Source organism: Cetorhinus maximus, chromosome 12, assembly GCF_964194155.1.
Source record: "Cetorhinus maximus chromosome 12, sCetMax3.hap1.1, whole genome shotgun sequence".
NCBI classification, from domain to species: Eukaryota; Metazoa; Chordata; class Chondrichthyes; order Lamniformes; family Cetorhinidae; genus Cetorhinus; species Cetorhinus maximus.
The window spans coordinates 948,100-967,095 of record NC_135890.1 but is presented as its reverse complement, the minus strand read 5'-3'; the positions used below and the strand labels follow the sequence as shown (position 1 = coordinate 967,095).

Genomic DNA, 18,996 nt, shown 5'->3' with positions numbered 1-18,996 from the left:
TCAAGTCAGAGGGAGTACAGCTGTATTAAGTTTCAAGGGAGTAAGGCAAGGCTGGATGGCCTCTACTTTAATGCCAGGAGTATTACAGGTAAAACGGATGAGTTAAGGGTGAGGATTGACATGTGGAATTGTGATATAGTAGCCATCACTGAGACATGGTTGAGGGAAGGGCAGGATTGGCAGCTCAACATTCCAGGAAATAGAATCTTCAGGGACAGGGGAGGGGGTAAAAGAGGAGGAGGGATTGCATTATTAGTTAAGGAGTCAGTTAATGCAGTAAGGAGGGATGATATCTTGGAGGGGGCATCGAATCAAGCTTTGTGGGTAGAGCTTAGGAATAAAAAAGGGGCAACCACATTATTAGATGTTTATTGTAAACCTGCAGATAGTCAGTGGGAAATTGAGGAGCAAATATGCGCACAATTTGTGGAGGTGTGTAAAAACAATAACAATATGGTAATTATATTAGGTGATTTCAACTTTCCCAACATCAACTGGGATAGACAGTGTTAAGGGCTTGGATGGAGTAGATTTCTTGAAATATGTACAGGAGAAATTTTTAGGTCAATATGTAGAGGGTTCAACAAGGGACGGTGCATTGCTGGACCTAATTCTGGGAATGAAGCCGGACAGGTGGCTGAGGTGGTGGTGGGCGAGCATTTTAGTGATAGCGACCAACATGGTACAGATTAAGTTTGTTATGGACAAAGAAATAGACAAGTTGCAAAAAAATGTTTTGGATTGGGGGAGAGCGGAGTTTAGTAAAATAAGGCAGGATCTGGCAGAGGTAGACTGGGAACAGTTACTTGTGGGGAAATCTACAGAGGAACAGTGGGAGTGTTCAAAAAGGAAATGGGGAGGGTATAGGCTCAACATGTTCCCTCTAGGGTGATAGGAAGCAGTAACAAGCTCAGAGAACCATGGATGACCAGAGATATCCAGGTTATGAGGAGAAGGAAAAGAGAGGCTTTTAGCAAGTGCAAGGGAAGCAAATCAGCGGAGGCATTAGTGGAGTACAGAAAGTGCAGGGTGGAGCTTAAGAAAGCAATTAGGAGAGCAAAGAGGGGATATGAGAAATCTCTGGCTGGTAAAAGTAGGGAAAATCCCAAGATATTCTATAAGTATATCAATGGGAAGAGGATAACCAGGGAAAGAGTAGGGCCCATTAGAGACCAAGGAGGCAATCTATGGGTGGAGCCAGAGGACATCGCTAGAGTGTTGAATGAATACTTCACATCCGTCTTCACCCAAGAGAATGAGGATGAAGGCATCAAACTTGGGGAGAGAGACTGCGAGGTTCTTAAGCAAATTGATATAGGGAGTGACAAGGTATTGGAGGTGTTGGCAGGCTTAAAAGTGGACAAATCTCCAGGTCCGGATGCTTTGTGTACCAGACTGCTGAGGGAGGCAAGGGATGAGATCGCAGGGGCTCTGACCCAAATTTTTAATTCTTCTCTGGCCACGGGGGAGGTGCCAGAGGACTGGAGAACAACTAATGTGGTTCCACTATTTAAGAAGGGTTGTAGAGATAAACCAGGGAACTACAGGCCAGTGAGTCTCATGTCAGTGGTAGGGAAACTATTGGAGAAAATTCTGAAGGAGAGAATCTATCTCCACTTGGAGAGGCAAGGTTTGATCAGGGATAGTCAGCATGGCTTTGTCAGAGGGAGGCCATGTCTAACAAATTTGATTGAATTTTTTGAGGAGGTGACCAGGTGTGTAGATGAGGGTAGTGCAGTTGATATAATTTAAATGGATTTCAGCAAAGCCTTTGACAGGTCCCACATGGGAGACTTATAAAGAAGGCAAATGCACATGGGATACAGGGTAATTTGATAAGGTGTATTCAAAATTGGCTTAGTTGTAGGAGGCAGAGTGTGATGACAGAAGGATGTTTTAGTGACTGGAAGCCAGCGTCCAGTGGCGCACCACAGGGATCTGTGCTGGGTTCCCTATTATTTGTCATTTATATAAACAACATAGATGACTATGTGGGGGTTAGGATTAGTAAGTTTACGGATGACACAAAGATTGGCTGGGTGGTTAACAGTGAGGTTGAGTGTCTTGGAAGATACAGGAAGATAGAGACGGGATGGTCAAATGGACAGATAAGTGGCAGATGGAATTTAACCCTGAAAAGCGTGAGGTAATACACTTTGGAAGGAGTAATTTGACAAGGAAGTATTCAATGAATGGCATGGCACTAGGAAGCTCTGAGGAACAAAGGGACTGTGGCGTCTGTGTCCATAGATCTCTGAAGGTGGAGGGGCATGTTAGTGGGGTGGTGAAAAAGGCATATGGGACACTTGCCTTTATCAATCGAGGCATAGATTACAAAAGTAGGGAGGTCATGTTGGAGTTGTATAGAACCTTGGTGAGGCCACAGCTGGAGTACTGTGTGCAGTTCTGGTTGCCACATTATAGGAAGGATGTGATTGCACTGGAGGGGGTGCAGAGGAGATTCACCAGGATGTTGCCTGGGATGAAACAGTTAAGTTATGAAGAGAGGTTGGATAGACTTGGGTTGTTTTCGTTGGAGCAGAGAAGACTGAGGGGCGACCTGATCGAGGTGTACAAGATTATGAGGGGCATGGACAGGGTGCATAGGGAGCAGCTGTTCCCCTTAGTTGAAGGGTCAGTCACGAGGGGACACAAGTTCAAGGTGAGGGGCAGGAGGTTTAGTGGGGATGTGAGGAAAAACATTATTACCCAGAGGGTGGTGACGGTCTGGAATGCGCTGCCTGGGAGGGTGGTGGAGGCGGGTTGCCTCACATCCTTTAAAAAGTACCTGGATGAGCACTTGGCATGTCATAACATTCAAGGCTATGGGCCAAGTGCTGGTAAATGTGATTAGGTAGGTAGGTCAGGTGTTTCTCACGTGTCGGGGCAGACTCGATGGGCCGAAGGGCCTCTTCTGCACTGTGATTCTGTGTGGCTGAATGCAGTGCACATCCCTTCGATGCTCAGGATCATGACATGGAGATGCAGTGGAGGCCCTAATAGTCACTAGATTCCAGGAGGATGATGATGACCTGCAGTGAGGACACCCCATAGATCTTCACATAGCCTCTGAGAATGTCTGACTCCTGTCTTACTGAGGGCAGCTCACTTATGCTCTGTGATCAGGGTCATATCATGGAGACGCAGCTGCAAAACTTTAAATGCACCTAATCCTTTGTCAGTCTTCAGCACCTGAGCCCTTCAGGAGCACAGCATCACTAGTCACAGATACTGAAGAGATGGGGGCCAGCCCCACCTTAAAGGTGCTAAGAGCACACAGAGAGAATGATGGAACTCCGTGTCGCCTGCTCACTACATTCTGGCAGCAATGACCAGCACCATCGAGGTGCAGACATCACTAATGTGTCCAGTGAGTGTGAAGCCGGACCATCACTTTGGTCTGAAGGTTACAGACTGCACAGGGAAGAGGCCCTGGACTGAGACACCTGCCTTTATCTTGTGCAGGAACCAAGGTTTCACATCTGAGTGACACAAACACTGCTCATCATAACAAGGAGACATAGGCAGGGAGACATTCTTGGGAGTTTATTTACAATAGTGAATATTAAGTACAAGTGATTAACATCCGTGCCCGTGCAATGCAACTACATCTTCTTCATTTTGGTTTAATGTTTATAAGTTTCCTTTAAACTTTGTCCTTGGTTTTACAGCTGACCTGACTTAGGGTCTGTGCTTGATTTATCCCTTATTTTGTTAATTTAGTTAATTGTTTTGACTCAAAAAGAGTTACATCTTCTTAATTATGAGCCGCCTCGGGGACATGCCCTCCATGCCACTTGGCATGGCGCGGAGGAGCTTTCTGTACGGACTGCTGCTGCACACCTTCCATTTTCTCGCCCTCGTCCGCCGCCCGGACACGCCCTGGCGTGCCTTGTTGCCGTCCGGCGGCGGGGGCCCCTGATGGGAGGCCCTCTACGGAGGTGTTCTCCCACTTTCTATCGGGGACCTGGGTTGGAGGGTGTTGCATGCAGCAGTCCCATACAACTGTAGAATGTGTAGCTTCACGGACTCCCAGGACACCTGCCATTTTTGCGGTCTTGTGGAGTCCGCGGACCACGTTTACATAGGGTGTTGTAGGCTGCACTCCCTTTTCAGTTATTTAAAAAACCTTTTGTTACTGTTTTGTTTGCACTTCAATCCCACGCTCCTGATCTACGAACACCCGGTGCGGAAGGGGGCCGGGACGGAGGAGGACCTCCTCGTGAACCTGCTCCTGGGCCTGGCCAAGTTGGCCATTAACAGGTCCAGGCAGCGGGCGATCGAGGGGAGAGTCCCGCCCGATTGTCTGTCCCTCTTCTGCGGCTACGTTCACGGCCGGGTGTCCCTGGAGAGGGAGCACGCGGTGTCTGCCGGCACTCTTGAGGCCTTCTGTGCCCAGTGGGCACCGCGGGGACTGGGGTGTTTAATCACATTTTGGTTTGATGTTTTTTAAGTTTCCTTTAAACTTTTTCCTTGATTTTACAGCTGACCTGACTTAGGGGCTGTGCTTGATTTATCCCTTATTTTGTTAATTTAGTTAATTGTTTTAACTCAAAAGAGTTACATCTTCTTAATCTTCCTAACCCTGCCGCTACATCTTTGTGCTCCCCAGGCAGCCATAGTGGAGCTGGAGGCAGCCCGCTGGCTGCAGTGCCCTGTCTGTGATGACTTCAGCAAGCGTCCCCTGGAAGACCGAGATCTGGAAGGCCCCGGCCTGCTTTGGGTGTCCTGCTGTGGGCCAGCAGCACCATCCTCGGCCTGTTGAGCTGGAGCTGCGGGTGTAACAGGAAGAGGGGATTTAGATTGGCCAGACATTCCCGGAGTCACCTGGGTGGATGGCCCTGGGGTGTGCACCTATTGATCCTCCCCCTATGGGTGCCCGGGGGCCCTGGTTGACTCATAGAGGAGAAGGGGAAGCTGGAGTGAGATTGAGCTGCCCCACACCCCTCTCGCATTGACACTGCTGGAGGCCAACTATGGCATCAGCGATGGAGTTCAGCCCACACAACAATGCAGGACCAATGCCCTGGACCAAGGTCTCCATGGCAGCCTCCATCCTACCTGTGTAGACTTTGATGCGTTGGCATGCCGACGCTATCACCTCAGCCTGAAGACAGCCAGACTTCTCCGTCGTCCCTTGCAATCTGAGGAGTGTACTGGACATCCCTTCCCACATGGGTGTTTGCCATCGACCTCACCGTCGCTGCGGAAATGGCCGACATCTTCTCCCCCCTCTCCAGCCAGCTCCAACATTGAACTCTTGAATGGAGTGAGGACCTTGGTGTCCGGCACTCCACATTCGGTCTGGGACCTCTCCCAGTGATTGTAGGTGATCCTGTCCTGCATAAAGACAGATGGAGAGAGTGTGAGCAAGGCACATGTCAGGCCAAATGAGAAGGATGCCAGGTGTGTGTGGGTGCTGAGTGGAGCCATGGACGGGATGAGGAGGCAGTCTCCAGAGGAGATGATGCCAGATGGAGATGTGAGGGTGTGTGTGTGAGAGAGTGAGTGGTGATGTCCCTTGAGCTGGCAGTGAGTGAGATGCCAGTGAATGTGTGATGGGCTTGTGAGTGGGTGAGTTTCGAGTGATGAGATGGTTGCCTTACCCTGGCTGCACGGATGAGATCATTCATCCTCTATCTGCACTGGATGGCCAACCTCTCCTGTGCAGCATTGGCACTGACCACCACTGCCATCACCTCCCAAACCAAAGTGGTGAGATTGCTGGGTCTCCTGCGGCCAGAGGGGAAATAGAGGACCTCGCAGGGGGCCTCCACAGTCTCCAGAAGGCAGCCCAGGGACACGTCACTGAATCGTGGGGCTGCAATCTTCCTGGCTTTTGGACCCATGTTTTGACTGGAGCACTGAGTCCTGGGCCACAAGCTTTGAACTGTATGAGCTCTGTTGAATTTTAAATATGGCGTCCGGTGTGAGGAAGCAGCGAGGTAACAGCGTGGTGGGCCAATCGGAGGCCAGATTGGAGGGCCAATGGTGGGCCAATCGGAGGCCAGATTGGAGGGCCAATGGTGGGCCAATCGGAGGCCAGATTGGAGGGCCAATGGTGGGCCAATCGGAGGCCAGATTGGAGGGCCAATGGTGGGCCAATCGGAGGCCAGATTGGAGGCCACCTGTCAATGATCTGACATGTTTCCTGTGACTGCATAATTTATGAGGCGGGAAGGAGACGAAAACCTGCCAAAGCGGCCAGCAGGGTAAAACAACATTTTTCACACCCGCTACCACACTTAGTGTAAACCTGGGACTATTCCGCCCTCCATACCCAGTCTCTGTGCACGGTCTCCGTACCCAGTCTCTGTGTACAATCTCTGTGTAGGTTCATTGTACGCAATCACTGGGGGCAGCCTCTGTGTACAGTCACTGTGTACAGTCTCTGTGTACAGTCACTGTGTACAGTCACTGTGCGCAGTTACTGTGTACAGTCTCTATGTACAGTCACTGTGTACAGTCTCTGTGTACAGTCTCTGTGTACAGTCACTGTGCGCAGTCTCTATGTACAGTCTCTGTGTACAGTCTCTATGTGCTGTCAAGGTGCATGGTTACTGTGCGCAGTCTCTGTGTACAGTCTCTGTGTGCAGTCTCTATGTGCTGTCAATGTGCATGGTTACTGTGCGCAGTCTCTCCGTACAGTCTCTGTGTGCAGTCTCTGTGTACAGTCTCTGTACAGTCACTGTGCGCAGTCTCTATGTGCTGTCAATGTGCATGGTCACTGTGCGCAGTCACTGTCTCTTGGTCAGTCTGCACACTCATCCTCTCTGGTCAGAAGGGATCAGTGCCCCTTTGTATATGCTGCTATCATTTGTCACAAAGTATGTTTTTAGTCTTCCTTGTTGTTGCCAGATAAATGGTTAATTTATGTCGGTGGATTGGAAGAATATGTAAAAATCTTAACCATACTCCCCTCTCAGCAAAGGGATCTGGGGAATTAAACTTTTGATCTTTTCTTAGATGAAGAGAAATTTTTGCACAAATCTGTGATATTGGGTATCTGATTCACAACCAATGGAATTTGCGATTTTCAGAAAGCAAACGCCCCCTCCCTAAACTCATTGTTTATTACAAATAAAAAGACAAATTTTCTATAACTCCAGAAGTATCAGAAAAACTGTTTCAGAAAATAAGTGAACTTATAACAAAAAATAGTTTCTGGCATTATTCTATCCAGCCTGAATGAAGTTGTAATTAATTAGAGGGAACTGCACAGGCTAAAGACCGAGAAATATTTTGCAATCTTCAAAATATATTAAAGAAGCACTCTGCAACATAAATAGGTTGGATCCCACTGCAACATTGACGTTATATAATTTGGGTCAGGCTGCAGTAACAATGGCTGGTCTGCAGGTGGTGGTATTAGTCCTTTCCCACTGTGAACTGTTCACCACAGATTCATTTTGGCTGGGACAACATTAACTTGGGAGCTCATGATAATGTGATTGATACAAGCAGTGTGTGAATTTATTTACAATTGGATACACCCTAGGCTTCTGAAAGAGGAAGCTGCAGAGATAGTGCATGTACTGGCTATGATTTTTCCAAAATTCCTTAGATTGGTGAATGGTCCGAGCAGATTGGAAGTTAGCAAGTGTAACACTGTGAATACGTATGTCGGGGTTCTTGTGTTTTAGTGGGTAACCTGTCATTTTAGGAATTAAAGGTTAACTGTGAAAAATGGTAAAAATGCAATTCGGGCAAACTTGAAGTCTATTACCCTTAAAAGCTTGGGGACCATGTTGACTTAAGAGGTTAACAGCTAGAAAGATAAAACTATAAAACAGCAGGTGTGCTTACTGAGCTAAAAGATGAAAAAGTAACATCTGCAATCTTTGCAGTAATGACAGACCAGGGAGATGGTTTTATGTTGGGAGTTAGAGCTAAATTAGTTTAAAAACATTCGGTGAATCCTGAAAGGTTGTAAAACCCATTTACTTCATCAGATCAAAGAATAAATTGTAAATGAGGGATAATTAGTCTAAACACTAAATTAATCTAAAATTAATCTAAAGGTTGGTTTGAGGACCGCACAGAGAAGGCTACATCATAATGGGGATGGGTGGGAGCTTAGGAGGATTTTCTGGTTTCAGTTTATCTGGGTGTATTTGCTGAGACAGTTAGTTGCAGTTTGGACCTCATGTGGTTTGGAGCTCACTGAGTGAAGATAGCCAAAGTAAATAGCATGTAGACAGACCTACACTGTAAGCAGAGCAAAAACCAAATTTCTTAATTCATCCCATGGAAGGTGGGTGAGGTTTAATCTCAGTTTGAATTTTGTAAGGGAACAGAAGCTGGAAGATTGCCTAGTTTGAAACAAGTGGAAGAATCTACAGTGGGCCTCACTGTATCTTGTGCTAAAGAAAGCAACAAGCAGATTTTTTTTATTAATTCACAGGATGTGGGCTTCGCTGGCTGGGCCAGCATTTATTGCCCATCCCTAATTGCCCTTGAGAAGGTGGTGGTGAGCTGCCTTCATGAGCCGCTGCAGTCCATGTGGTGTAGGTACACCCGCAGTGCTGTTAGGAAGGGAGTTCCTGGATTTTGACTCACTAGCAGATTAGCTAAGAAGTATTGAAAAAGTAACCAGAACAAGCGACTGAGGTATCCAAAGTCAAAAGATGGGTAAATATAAGTTTTACCTCTGAGAATAGCTGGTGCTGAGGAGAATTCCCCAGAGGACTATGACATAATGATAGTCCCTACAGAAGTAAATAACTTTAACATTGATGTGTCATATAAGGACATTCATGGGGGAAGTAAGTAAACCTGAGTGTAAAGCATATGTAGTTATAAACCATATTGTTAATAGTGCTGGTTTTGTTTAATTCTTTTATTTATAATAATGTTTGTCTTGTTATAAAAATGTGAAATTCTGTGGTGTAGTTTGATTGGCTAAAACTATTTATTTTTAAATGTTAAAGGTCTCTAACTAGATCTTAATAATCATTAGGACAAGTCAAAATGGTTTTACAAAAGAGAAATCCTGTTTGACAAATTTATTGGAGGTTTTTGAGGATTAACTAGCAGGAAAGATAAAGGGGAACCAGTAGATGTGGTATACCTAGATTTCCAAAAGGCATTTGATAAGGTGCCACACTAAAGATTAGTGGGCAAGATAAGGACTCATGGAGTTGGGGGTGGAATATTAGCATGGATAGAGGATTGGTTAATGGACAGGAAGCAGAGAGTGGGCATAAATGGGGCAGATTCAAGTCGGCAGGTAGTGAATAGTGGAGTGCTGCAAGGATCAGTGCTGGGGCCTCAGCCATTTACAATCTATATTAATAACTTATGTAAGACCCCTCCCTGTCTGACCTAAAGATTCTAGCCTCTACTCTGGGTATCAAAGGCACATAATAACTTGGATATTGTTCCACTAAATGGGGTACACTTTTATTAAACCACTAAGCATTAGTACATACTAACGATAATACTCTTTGCTTAGTTTCCCTTTGAGCCAGAGTTCACTCGGTGGTTAATCTGCTGAAGGCCCATCTGTGAGTGACTTCCGAGTGACTGACCAGGTCACCCTAATCACTGCAGCAACAATGGGCGGAATTTCCCATTCTGGAGACCAGGTGCGGTGGAGGGCGGGATTAGCAGCACGTTTCCTGTAGATCAGCTGGTTCGGCTCTCCCGCCTGATCTTCCGCCTGAACCTCATTAATTATGCACACACGAGCCACTCGCTGGATCACATGGTGGGGCGGGCACTGATTCGTCCACCTGCCGTCACCTCATGGGGTTAAAGTTCCCGGTGCCACTCGAACACAAAGATCGCTCTTTGTGGCCCAGCTGCACGGTGGGAAATTCCAGAGATGGCCCCAAGGAACAAGAAGACTGCACCAAGGTTTAGCCACGGCTCCCTGGAGCCTTTAATTGGAGGTGTCCCCCAGCATCGGGAAGTTCTTTTTTCTCAGGGATGGATCCAGGATGTCCATCAACCTCCCTTTACTGACCTGGGAGGCAGACACGATGGGGGCCAGCTCCCCGGGCAACCGCCAGAGAAATGCCATCCAACGCAGGAAGAAGATGAATAATCTCATCCACCCCACCAGGGTAAGTCACCCTTCAGCTCACTCCAAACTCTCACTCTTATCACAGCATCATACACTCAAAGTATCACACAGCTCAGGAATCTCACACAATATGGGGATATCAGCATTGAAAGCTTATTCACCAGCATCTCATCTATCATCCTGCACAAACTCCATCTTCAGCCCTTACTGGAGAGGGTTCAGTACACAGAGCAGGCACCATGCTTCCCAATGTCTTCCCCAATCATTCTCATCACATTCCATCCCCTTGTCTTTATGTGCACCAAGCTTGTCCACAACAAGAAGGAGAGATCCCGGACTGGAGGAGGAGCCGGCCGATATCCAGGAATATCCAAATTCGAGCAGATGCAGCCGACTTGGCGGGGGAGTTCAGAGCTCGCTCCTGTGGGGAAGGCGAGATTGGCCTTTCCCAGAAAGCCAGTATGGATGAGCCCTCCGTGAGCTGATCACACTCTGACATTCACAGTGAGTGACGTGCAATGCTGTATTCAGCCTGTTCATGAACTAAATCTATCTTCTCTCTCTTACAGGCAGCACTGGGTCCAGACAGACCAGCAGAGCCAACATAAGCCCCAGGCCACCTCTGAGGAAGGTGATGAGGATCCATTTGTAGAAGACCCATCACTGCGTTCACCTGCACCCTCCACCAGTGCAGAGACACACTGGGTGGATCACACATCTAGATTAGGGGAACACCTTATTGACACATCTCCCCAGAATGCAGAGGCAGTGCCAGCCCAGGTCTCTGGCATTCAGTGGACTGCTGGAGAATAGGCATCCGCTGTGTCCGAGTCAGATGATGAGCATCTGGAAATGGCCATCACAAACATGCTTATGGGGCAAGGACAGGCGGCAGAACATCAGGCAGAGTTATGAGAGGCAGTCAACAGACTAGAGCAAAGGATGGAAGAGTCCATCTTGGTTCTCTCTGATGTTGTGGCTGTGACATGCGATTGCCTCGAGATTTCAGTGGGAAGGGTGGCAGCTGTCTTGGAGACCTGGTCCAGTAGGTTCTGCCGGATTTGTGCTCAGACCTGCACTCCATTGCAATAGACAATGGGGGATCCATCAGTGGCTTGGCGAGAGGGGGAACCCCTTCTCAGGGAGTCAGGCAGAGGCCCTCAGGCACCCCCAGGGAGGAAGCCCAGGAGCTGGAGACCACGGGACCATCCCCCCAGATGACTCCAAGAGCGTCTAGCCGATCCCAATGCCCTCTACCTGTGACCCATCACCTCCAGCTATACAGGCTGAGGAGGGTGCAACAGCAGGAGACCCAAAGCAGACCGGGGCCCTCCAGGTCTCAGCCCTCTAGAGGACACCCATCAAGGTCACCAAAGACAACAGGGTGTAGCAGTCAGCAGGCTGCCTCCAACTCTGCTGCAGATGTCAGGGGTGCACCTAGATATAGCGATAGGGTTAGAAAATTGAGAAACATTGACATCGCTTCTGGGTCACGGGTACTCACTCACTGTATGTATAATACATCTTTGTAAATGTGTTTGCTGCTCAGGACTATAGTCTCATCATTTGAATGTGTCATGTGTATGTATCTATGTGTCCTCTTACTGAGAGGTTGATCCAAGCTCCCACAATGTGATCACCTCCCTTTTTGTGCCTCAGATTCATGTGATTTTTGGCAGACTCATGTTTGTTACTTATCCCTTGTGTAATGGCAGGGAGGTATGTCCGGCCCTTTCCTGAAAGTATCTGCATTTAAGGGTTACCAGTAATGGGGTCTCATCGACAATGAGCTGTCAGCATTATTTCTGCCAAAACACAAGACCTGCAGCCAGGATGGTCTCTCTAACCATGTGCACCACAAGAAAGTCTCATTCAGGAGGCCATGACTACATCAAATCAATCGGATAGAATAGAAAAAACAGCAAAGAATGACTAAAAGATTTATAAGGAGGGAAAATTAGAGTACAAGAGAAAGCTAGCTACAAATATAAAGACGGATAGTAATAATTTCTACAGATATTAAAAAAGGAAAGAATTAACAAAGTGACCATTGGTCCTATACAAAGTGAGTCTGGAGAATTAATAATGGAAAATAAGAAGATGGCAGATGAATTAAACAGGTATTTTGCACCAGTCTTCACTATAGAAGATATAAATAACATCCCAGAAATAACTGTAAATCAGGAAATGGAAAGGAGCGAGGTACTGAAGAAAATTAGTCAATAGTGAAGTGGTGCTGAGTAAATTGTTGGAGCTGCGGCTGACATGAGCCCGGGTCCTGCTGGACTTCATCCTAGGGTCTTAAAACAAGTCTCTAGTGAGATTGTTGATGCGTTGGTTTTAATTTTCAAAAATTCCCTAGATTCAGGGAAGGTTCAATTAGATTGGAAAATAGCAAATGTAACTTTTTAATTCAAAAAGGGAGGGAGATAGAAAGCAGGAAACTACAGGCCAGTTAGCTTAACATCTGTCATAGGGAAAATGTTAGAAGCTTTTATTAAATATGTTATAACGGGGCACTTAGATAAATTCACAGTAATCAAGCAGAGTCAACTTGGTTTTGTGAAAGGGAAATCATTTTAACCAATTTATTGGAGTTCTTTGAAGAGGTAACATGCGCTGTGGATAAAGGGGATCCAGTGGATGTGCTGTACTGAGATTTTTCAGGAGGCATTTGATAAGATGCCTCATCAAAGGTTATTGCAGAAAATAAAAGCTCAGGATAGAAGATTGGCTGGCTAACAGGAAGCAGAGAGTAGGCACAAATGGGTCATTTTCTGGTGGGCAGGATGCAATGACTGGTGTGCCACAGGGATCAGTGCTGGGACTTCAAATTTTTACAATTTATATAAAAAATTTTGATGAAGGGATCAAAGGAATGGTTGCTAAATTTGCTAATGAAACAAAGTTGGGTAGGAAAGTAAGTTGTGAAGAGGACATAAGGAGGCTACAAAATGATACAGATAGGTTAGATGATTGGACAAAGATCTGACAAATGGAGTATAATGTTGTAAAATGTGCAATTGTGTATTTTGGCAGGACCAATGAAAAAGAAGCTTATTATCGAAATGTTGAGAGATTACAGAGCTCTGAGATGCTGAGGGATCTGGGTATCTTAGTGCATGAATCGCAAAAGGTTAGTATGCAGGTACAGCAGGTAATTAGGAAAGTTAATAGAATGTTATTACTTATTGCGAGGGGAATTGAATACATAAGTAGGGAGGTTATGCTTCAGTTGTACAGGGCATTGGTGAGACCACATCTGGAGTATTGTGTACAGTACTGGCTTCCTTATTTAAGGAAGGATGTAAATGCGTTGGAAGAAGTTCAGAGAAGGTTTACTAGCCTAATACCAGGAATAGGCAGGTAGTCTTATGAGGAAAGGTGGACAGGTTAGGCTTGTATCCACTGGAATTTGGAAGAGTAAGAGGCGACTTGATTGAAACCTTTAAGATCCTGAAGGGGCTTGAAAGGGTGACTGTAGAGAGGATGTTTCCTCTTGTGGTAGAACCTTGAACTAGGGCCCCTATTTCAAAATAAGGGCCGCCCATTTTAGTCAGTGATGAGGAGAAATTTTTTTCTCTCAGAGGGTAGTGAGCCTTTGGAACTCTCTTCCTCAAAAGGCAGTGGAAGCAGAGTCTTTGAATATTTTTAAGGCAGAGCTGGATAGATTCTTGATAAGCAAGGGGGTGAAAGGTTATCGGGGGTAGGTAGGAATGTGGAGTTCAGGTTAAAATCAGATCAGCCATGATCTCACTGAATGGCAGAGCAGGCTCGAGGGGCCGAGTGGCCTACTCTCGCTCCTAATTTGTATGGTCATGAGTCCAGTAGATGCAGGAATTGTGCTGCTGTCTACTTCCCTGAGCAGTTACATGCAGCTTTGTCTGCTGACCTTTGCAAAGAGTAGGTCCTGGTGCCACATAAGAGTTACAGTTCCAAGGTCATATGCAGACATTGTTCTCAACGTCACTGCTTGTAAATGCCTTTCTGTGCACTGGCAGGATACTCAGGGACAAGAGATATGCGCTCAGTTCCCCTTCCCTGGACCTTACTCCTGCTGGAACCTTGTGGCTGTCAAGGGCATGTCTTTCACATTGTGCCACTTTGAGGGCATCATCACATGGAAGGTGACTCTCTTTGGCCTCTTCAGGTTCCTGCCCTTGCTGCTCTTCATCGTTCAAAGAGTTCTCAGCCTCCTCCGTGTCTCCCTCTGGCAAGTCATCTCTGCTTTGAAGAGCCAGGTTGGGCAGGATGCATCAGGCCACATGTGGGATGCCCTCTGTGGAAAGTACTGCAGAGCCCCTACTGAGCAGCCAGAACATCAGGAGAGCATCTTCAAGATGCTAATGCCCTGCTCGATGATGGATCTTGTCACACAGTGCACCGTGTTGTATCTCTCTTCTGAGGCACTTTGAGGATGAGATGTGTGTCGTATCTTTTCAATGGGTACCCCTTATCACCCAGCAGGCAACCCTGTAAATGCTGCAGCCCTTCGAATATCTGAGGCACCTGGAAGTGACTCAGGATGTAGGGATCATGGGAACTCCCAGGTTACTTGGCACAGACGCACATGATGTGCTTCTGATGATCACACACCAGCTGAACGTTTATGGAGTGGAACCCTTTCCTATTAATGAAGATCAGGGGCTTCAGCCATGGAGCTCTTCAATTGACATGTGTGCCATCGATTGCACCCTGTACTCTAGGGAAGATTGAGATAGCCGTGAAGCCCAGGAATCCAGCAGCCTGGCTGGCCTTATCCAGTGTGAACCTCACATAACGATGAGCTTTACTGTAAAGGGCATCCATCACCTCCTTTATACATTTATGTGTTGAGGACTGTAAAATGCCGCTTCCGTCCCCTGTGGATCCCTGTTACGAGCTGTTTGCAAAACAATTGAGTGCGGCGGTGACCCCAGGGGCACTAGCAGGGAATAGCTTCCCAGTTCACGTGGCGTTAGATCCTCCTAAAGAATGTGGCTTATATGAGCCACCACATTCCTTGATGAGCGTAGATGTGCCTGGCATGGTCATTCACTCATCTCTAAATAGGAAAGATGTCTTCAGTAGACCCTTTGTCATGCCAGTTTCCTCTACAGGATGCGTCTGACCTCCTCATTCCAAGGACCTCAGGCTGGGGCTCCTCTCAAAGCTGAGCCAGGCAGCACTGGGCTCTCCTCCTCCTGCTCCTAAATTAGACGCTGCCATCAGGAACTCAGCATTGAGCGCAGCCTCCATCCTGTAATCCTCCTCCTCCCTGTTTACAGAGAGACCCAACTGATTACTGAGAGATGCCCAACTATAGTAGACCTCCCACTCTCAACCAGAAACCTACTGTCGTGCCCTCGTGATGAGTTTTTTTTAAATTCATTCATGGGATTTGGGCTTCGCTGGCTGGGCTAGCATTTAATGCCCATCTCTGGTTGCCCTTGCGAAGGTGGTGGTGAGCTGCCTTGTTGAACTGAGTCTGTGATACTGGCCTTTCCTTGGTCCAGCCTTGTAGCTGAGGTGCTACCTCGAAGATCTAGGTGCCTCAGAAACCACCCCAGAAGCTATATGTCTCAATCCCATTGAGCTTGGAAAGGCTTGAGCAGAGCCAGGCTCTGTTCACTCTCAGTGAGGGCACTCACACGATGCCTGATTTGGTTTACTGATGCTGCCAAACTAGCACTTCTTAAATGAGTGGATGCCCTTTGGCCCATGAAACATGCCAATTGGACAATGCTCTTTACAGGATTTCAGTGATCATCTTGCAGATATCCAGCAGCTGTGCTCCACTCCTGAATTGGCTGCATCTTCTCTTCTTGCGTTCCTCTTTTTAGATGCTCACATTGATCACCTTAAATGTGACCCCAGTGATTCTTGCAGCCTTACCTTGAAGTCCATCATCTGTCATTGGTCCCAAATCGACATTCTCGATAAAGTGTCCATGAGTTTTATCAGGTGAGATTGCACCTCCATGTTGGGAATCTGTGAAGTATAAGGCTGCCCTCTGCTAGGGCCCCTGAATCCAGCAGTGAGCTCCTCTCACACTGCCTCAGGCCCCTCCTGAAGAGAATGTTTTCCAGTTTTGATTTTAAACTGCGGTCTGCTGCATTTCTACTCGAGACCAGCTTCGACCCTGCCCCTGTTATCATTCATGTCCCCTGGACCATCCAGGAACCCCACAATGTGCAGGTAGACCTCCATCCCATTTTTCATAAGCCTCCCCCAATATCCCTGGATCCTATAGTTACTGTTCTGAACATTCCTGCCCTCCCCCCTGAACCCATCACTGTTGGTGTCCCCATGCCCCATGTGGGCCTCACCCCTCCCCTTCTTGAGTCCATGTGCGCGGTGATATAACCACTCCAGAAGAGTTTCAAGTACCCCCCTTTATTACTTTTCCACATTTACAGGCTCCCCTGACCATGACCATCCCACATCCGCAGCCCAATACCGAGCCAGACACCCCATCACCACTGAGTGTGCGACAATGACCACGTCCTGCACACTGAGCTGTGCCTGACGCCTGACTCCCCCCCTGTTGAGCACACAGGCCTTGCCCTTCCCTGGAGCGGGACCACGATGTGTGCGTCATGCATTGTCCTGTAGCGTGGCCTACAAAGCCTCAGGACTGCCTTAATCCCCCACCCTGACCTTTTGGCCTCAGTCCCTGTCACTCAGCTTCACGGTTCCTTCAGGACTTGACCACAACACAGTCTCCCTCCCTCCACCCCATGAATCCCTGAGTGCCACACTAACACGCACCCCGCCCCCGGCCTGGCCCTTTCCTCCTCTAGGGCAGAATTCTTTGTCCCATGAGCGGACATGGCCCAACCCGATCGGGGGAAAAATAACCTCCGATGAGATTGGGCAAGCGTCCCAACGCCATCGCTCACTCACACAATATTTCACTCAGCGGACACGCGTAAATGCCAGAGCAGCGCCCGCCATTAATTAACAGGCCAATTAAGGCCCTTAACTGTCCAATTGACTGTGATGTTTCTTTGCCCGTGCGATTTTTGGCTCATCGCACAGGCAAAACGGGCAAAACGGGCAGGTGACATTTTCACAAACCTCATCCAAGGGCAGGATAAAAAGGGTCAGCAGCATTGCCAGTGTGAGTAGTGAGGAGTTTAGGAGATAATTTGCTGCTGGTTGCTTATTGGTATTTGGCAGCTTCATCTCTGTTCGGGGCTTCGTTCTTAGCATTTCCAGGCCTCATTTCAGGATTTATTGGTGTCTGCCAGACCCCCGGAGGATTCAGACCGTGTGAACCCTTCCAGGTATCAGACAGCCCTCCCTTACCCTGGGAATGGGGATTGTGGTCTCTGCTGGAGGTACCTCCTCCTCTGAGGAGGAAGAGAGGGGCAGAAGGGAGAGGAGGCCGGGTGTCCCAATGCAGCCTCCAGGGGAGGGACCTGTGGGAGGAGAGGCGCAGGCACAAGGGGCGCAGGGTCAGCAGGTAGTCCAAGGTGGAAGGGGCCTCAGAAGACGCCACTATCCTGCTGCCAGGGTTTACAGGCAGCGATGCAGCTACCTCAACATGTCTGAGGTGCAATGCCAAAGGAGACTCTGTCTCTCCAGAGAGACTGTGACCTCCATTTATCAGAGGATCAGGCCTGAGATCAGCTCCGACTGTGTGGGTGGACACCCCATGCCAGTGGCTCTGAAGGTCACAGTGTCCCTCAACTTCTTTGCCTCTGACTCTTTCCAGGGCTCAGTGGGGTATCTTTGTGGAGTCTCCCAATCAGCTGTCCACAGTGGCGTCAAGCTGGTGACAGACGCTTTGTTCAGGCAGGTACTGACCTTTATTCATTACCATACAGATGATGCCAGCCAGGCTGAGTGAGCCAGAGGCTTTGCAGCGATTCTTGGGCTCCCCCGTGTCCAGGGTGCTATAGACTGTACACATGTGGCCATCAAGGCACCAGTAGGTGAGCCCGGTGCCTTCGCCAACAGGAAGGGCTTCCACTCCATGAATGTGCAGATAGTGTGTGATCACAGGATGCTGATTCTACAAGTCTGTGCAAGGTACCCAGGCAGATCCCACAATGCCCACATCCTCAGACACTCTCAGGTGCCGGGGCTCTTCACTGCTCCAGCCCGGCTGGATGGATGGTTGTTGGGTGACAAGGGCTATCCATTGCTATCAGTAGCTCATGATGCCTCTCCGCCACCCAAGAACAGAGGCAGAAAAGCGTCATACCTCCACAAGGGCAGAGTGGACCATTGGTCTTCTCAAGATGTGCTTCCGATGCCTGGACTGTTCACTCCAGAGCGTGTGTCACTGATAGTGGTTGCAGGCTGCCCTTTCCACAACCTGACACTGGCAATGGGGAACCCCTGGAAGAAGAGGATCTTAACGCAGCTGCACAGGCCTCAGGTGATGAGTCCAGTAGTGAGTCCAAAGATGAACATGGTGAGGCCAATGTTGAGGCATGCAGCCAGACCTCGGTAACCTCCAGGGAGGCAGGGACACCAGGGATCCCTTCATCCAATGACCCTTCAGCCAGGCTACCAAAGATCAACTTCCACCTCAGGCCAGGGCTGCCGCCTCCATCCCAGATTCTGAAATGACCCTTTCATTTGAACCCAAAGAACACTCAGTGCCTGTGCAATAAAGCTCAAAGCCACTCACGTCCAGCATTACATACTGACGTACCCTGCACCAATAAAATAAAAAGATGTCGCATACTCAGGCCATGACGACAAGAACAAAATTTATCTCATTTTGACCATTCCAAGCTATTGACGTCAACTTTTCTGGTCTTCATTCCCAGACCAGCTGAGATAAAGTACATATAAATGAACATAAAATCACCCGTGACCTGTCCCTCTTGGATCATGATGCCATTAACTTACATTTGTGGGTGCTAGTCTTGGTGCTCCCCCCTCGCTGGCACCAGCATTGGAGACAGCCGGCTCACTCTGTTGTCTTGTTGGCCTCGATGACCTTGGCAGTCGTCCTCTGGCCAGTGGAGCCT

At 48.1% G+C, this 18,996-nt stretch overlaps 1 protein-coding gene across 1 annotated transcript in view; it reads left to right on the top strand.

Moving 5' to 3' along the window:
- LOC144687260 (semaphorin-3E-like) overlaps positions 1-18,996 on the top strand; it is a 307,033-nt gene that overhangs the window by 267,790 nt on the left and 20,247 nt on the right. The window contains exons 14-16 of the mRNA XM_078553107.1: positions 10,597-10,658; positions 15,850-15,970; positions 16,069-16,204. Coding sequence (XP_078409233.1) covers positions 10,597-10,658; positions 15,850-15,970; positions 16,069-16,204 — 319 coding nt within the window. The remainder of the gene's footprint in view (positions 1-10,596; positions 10,659-15,849; positions 15,971-16,068; positions 16,205-18,996) is intronic.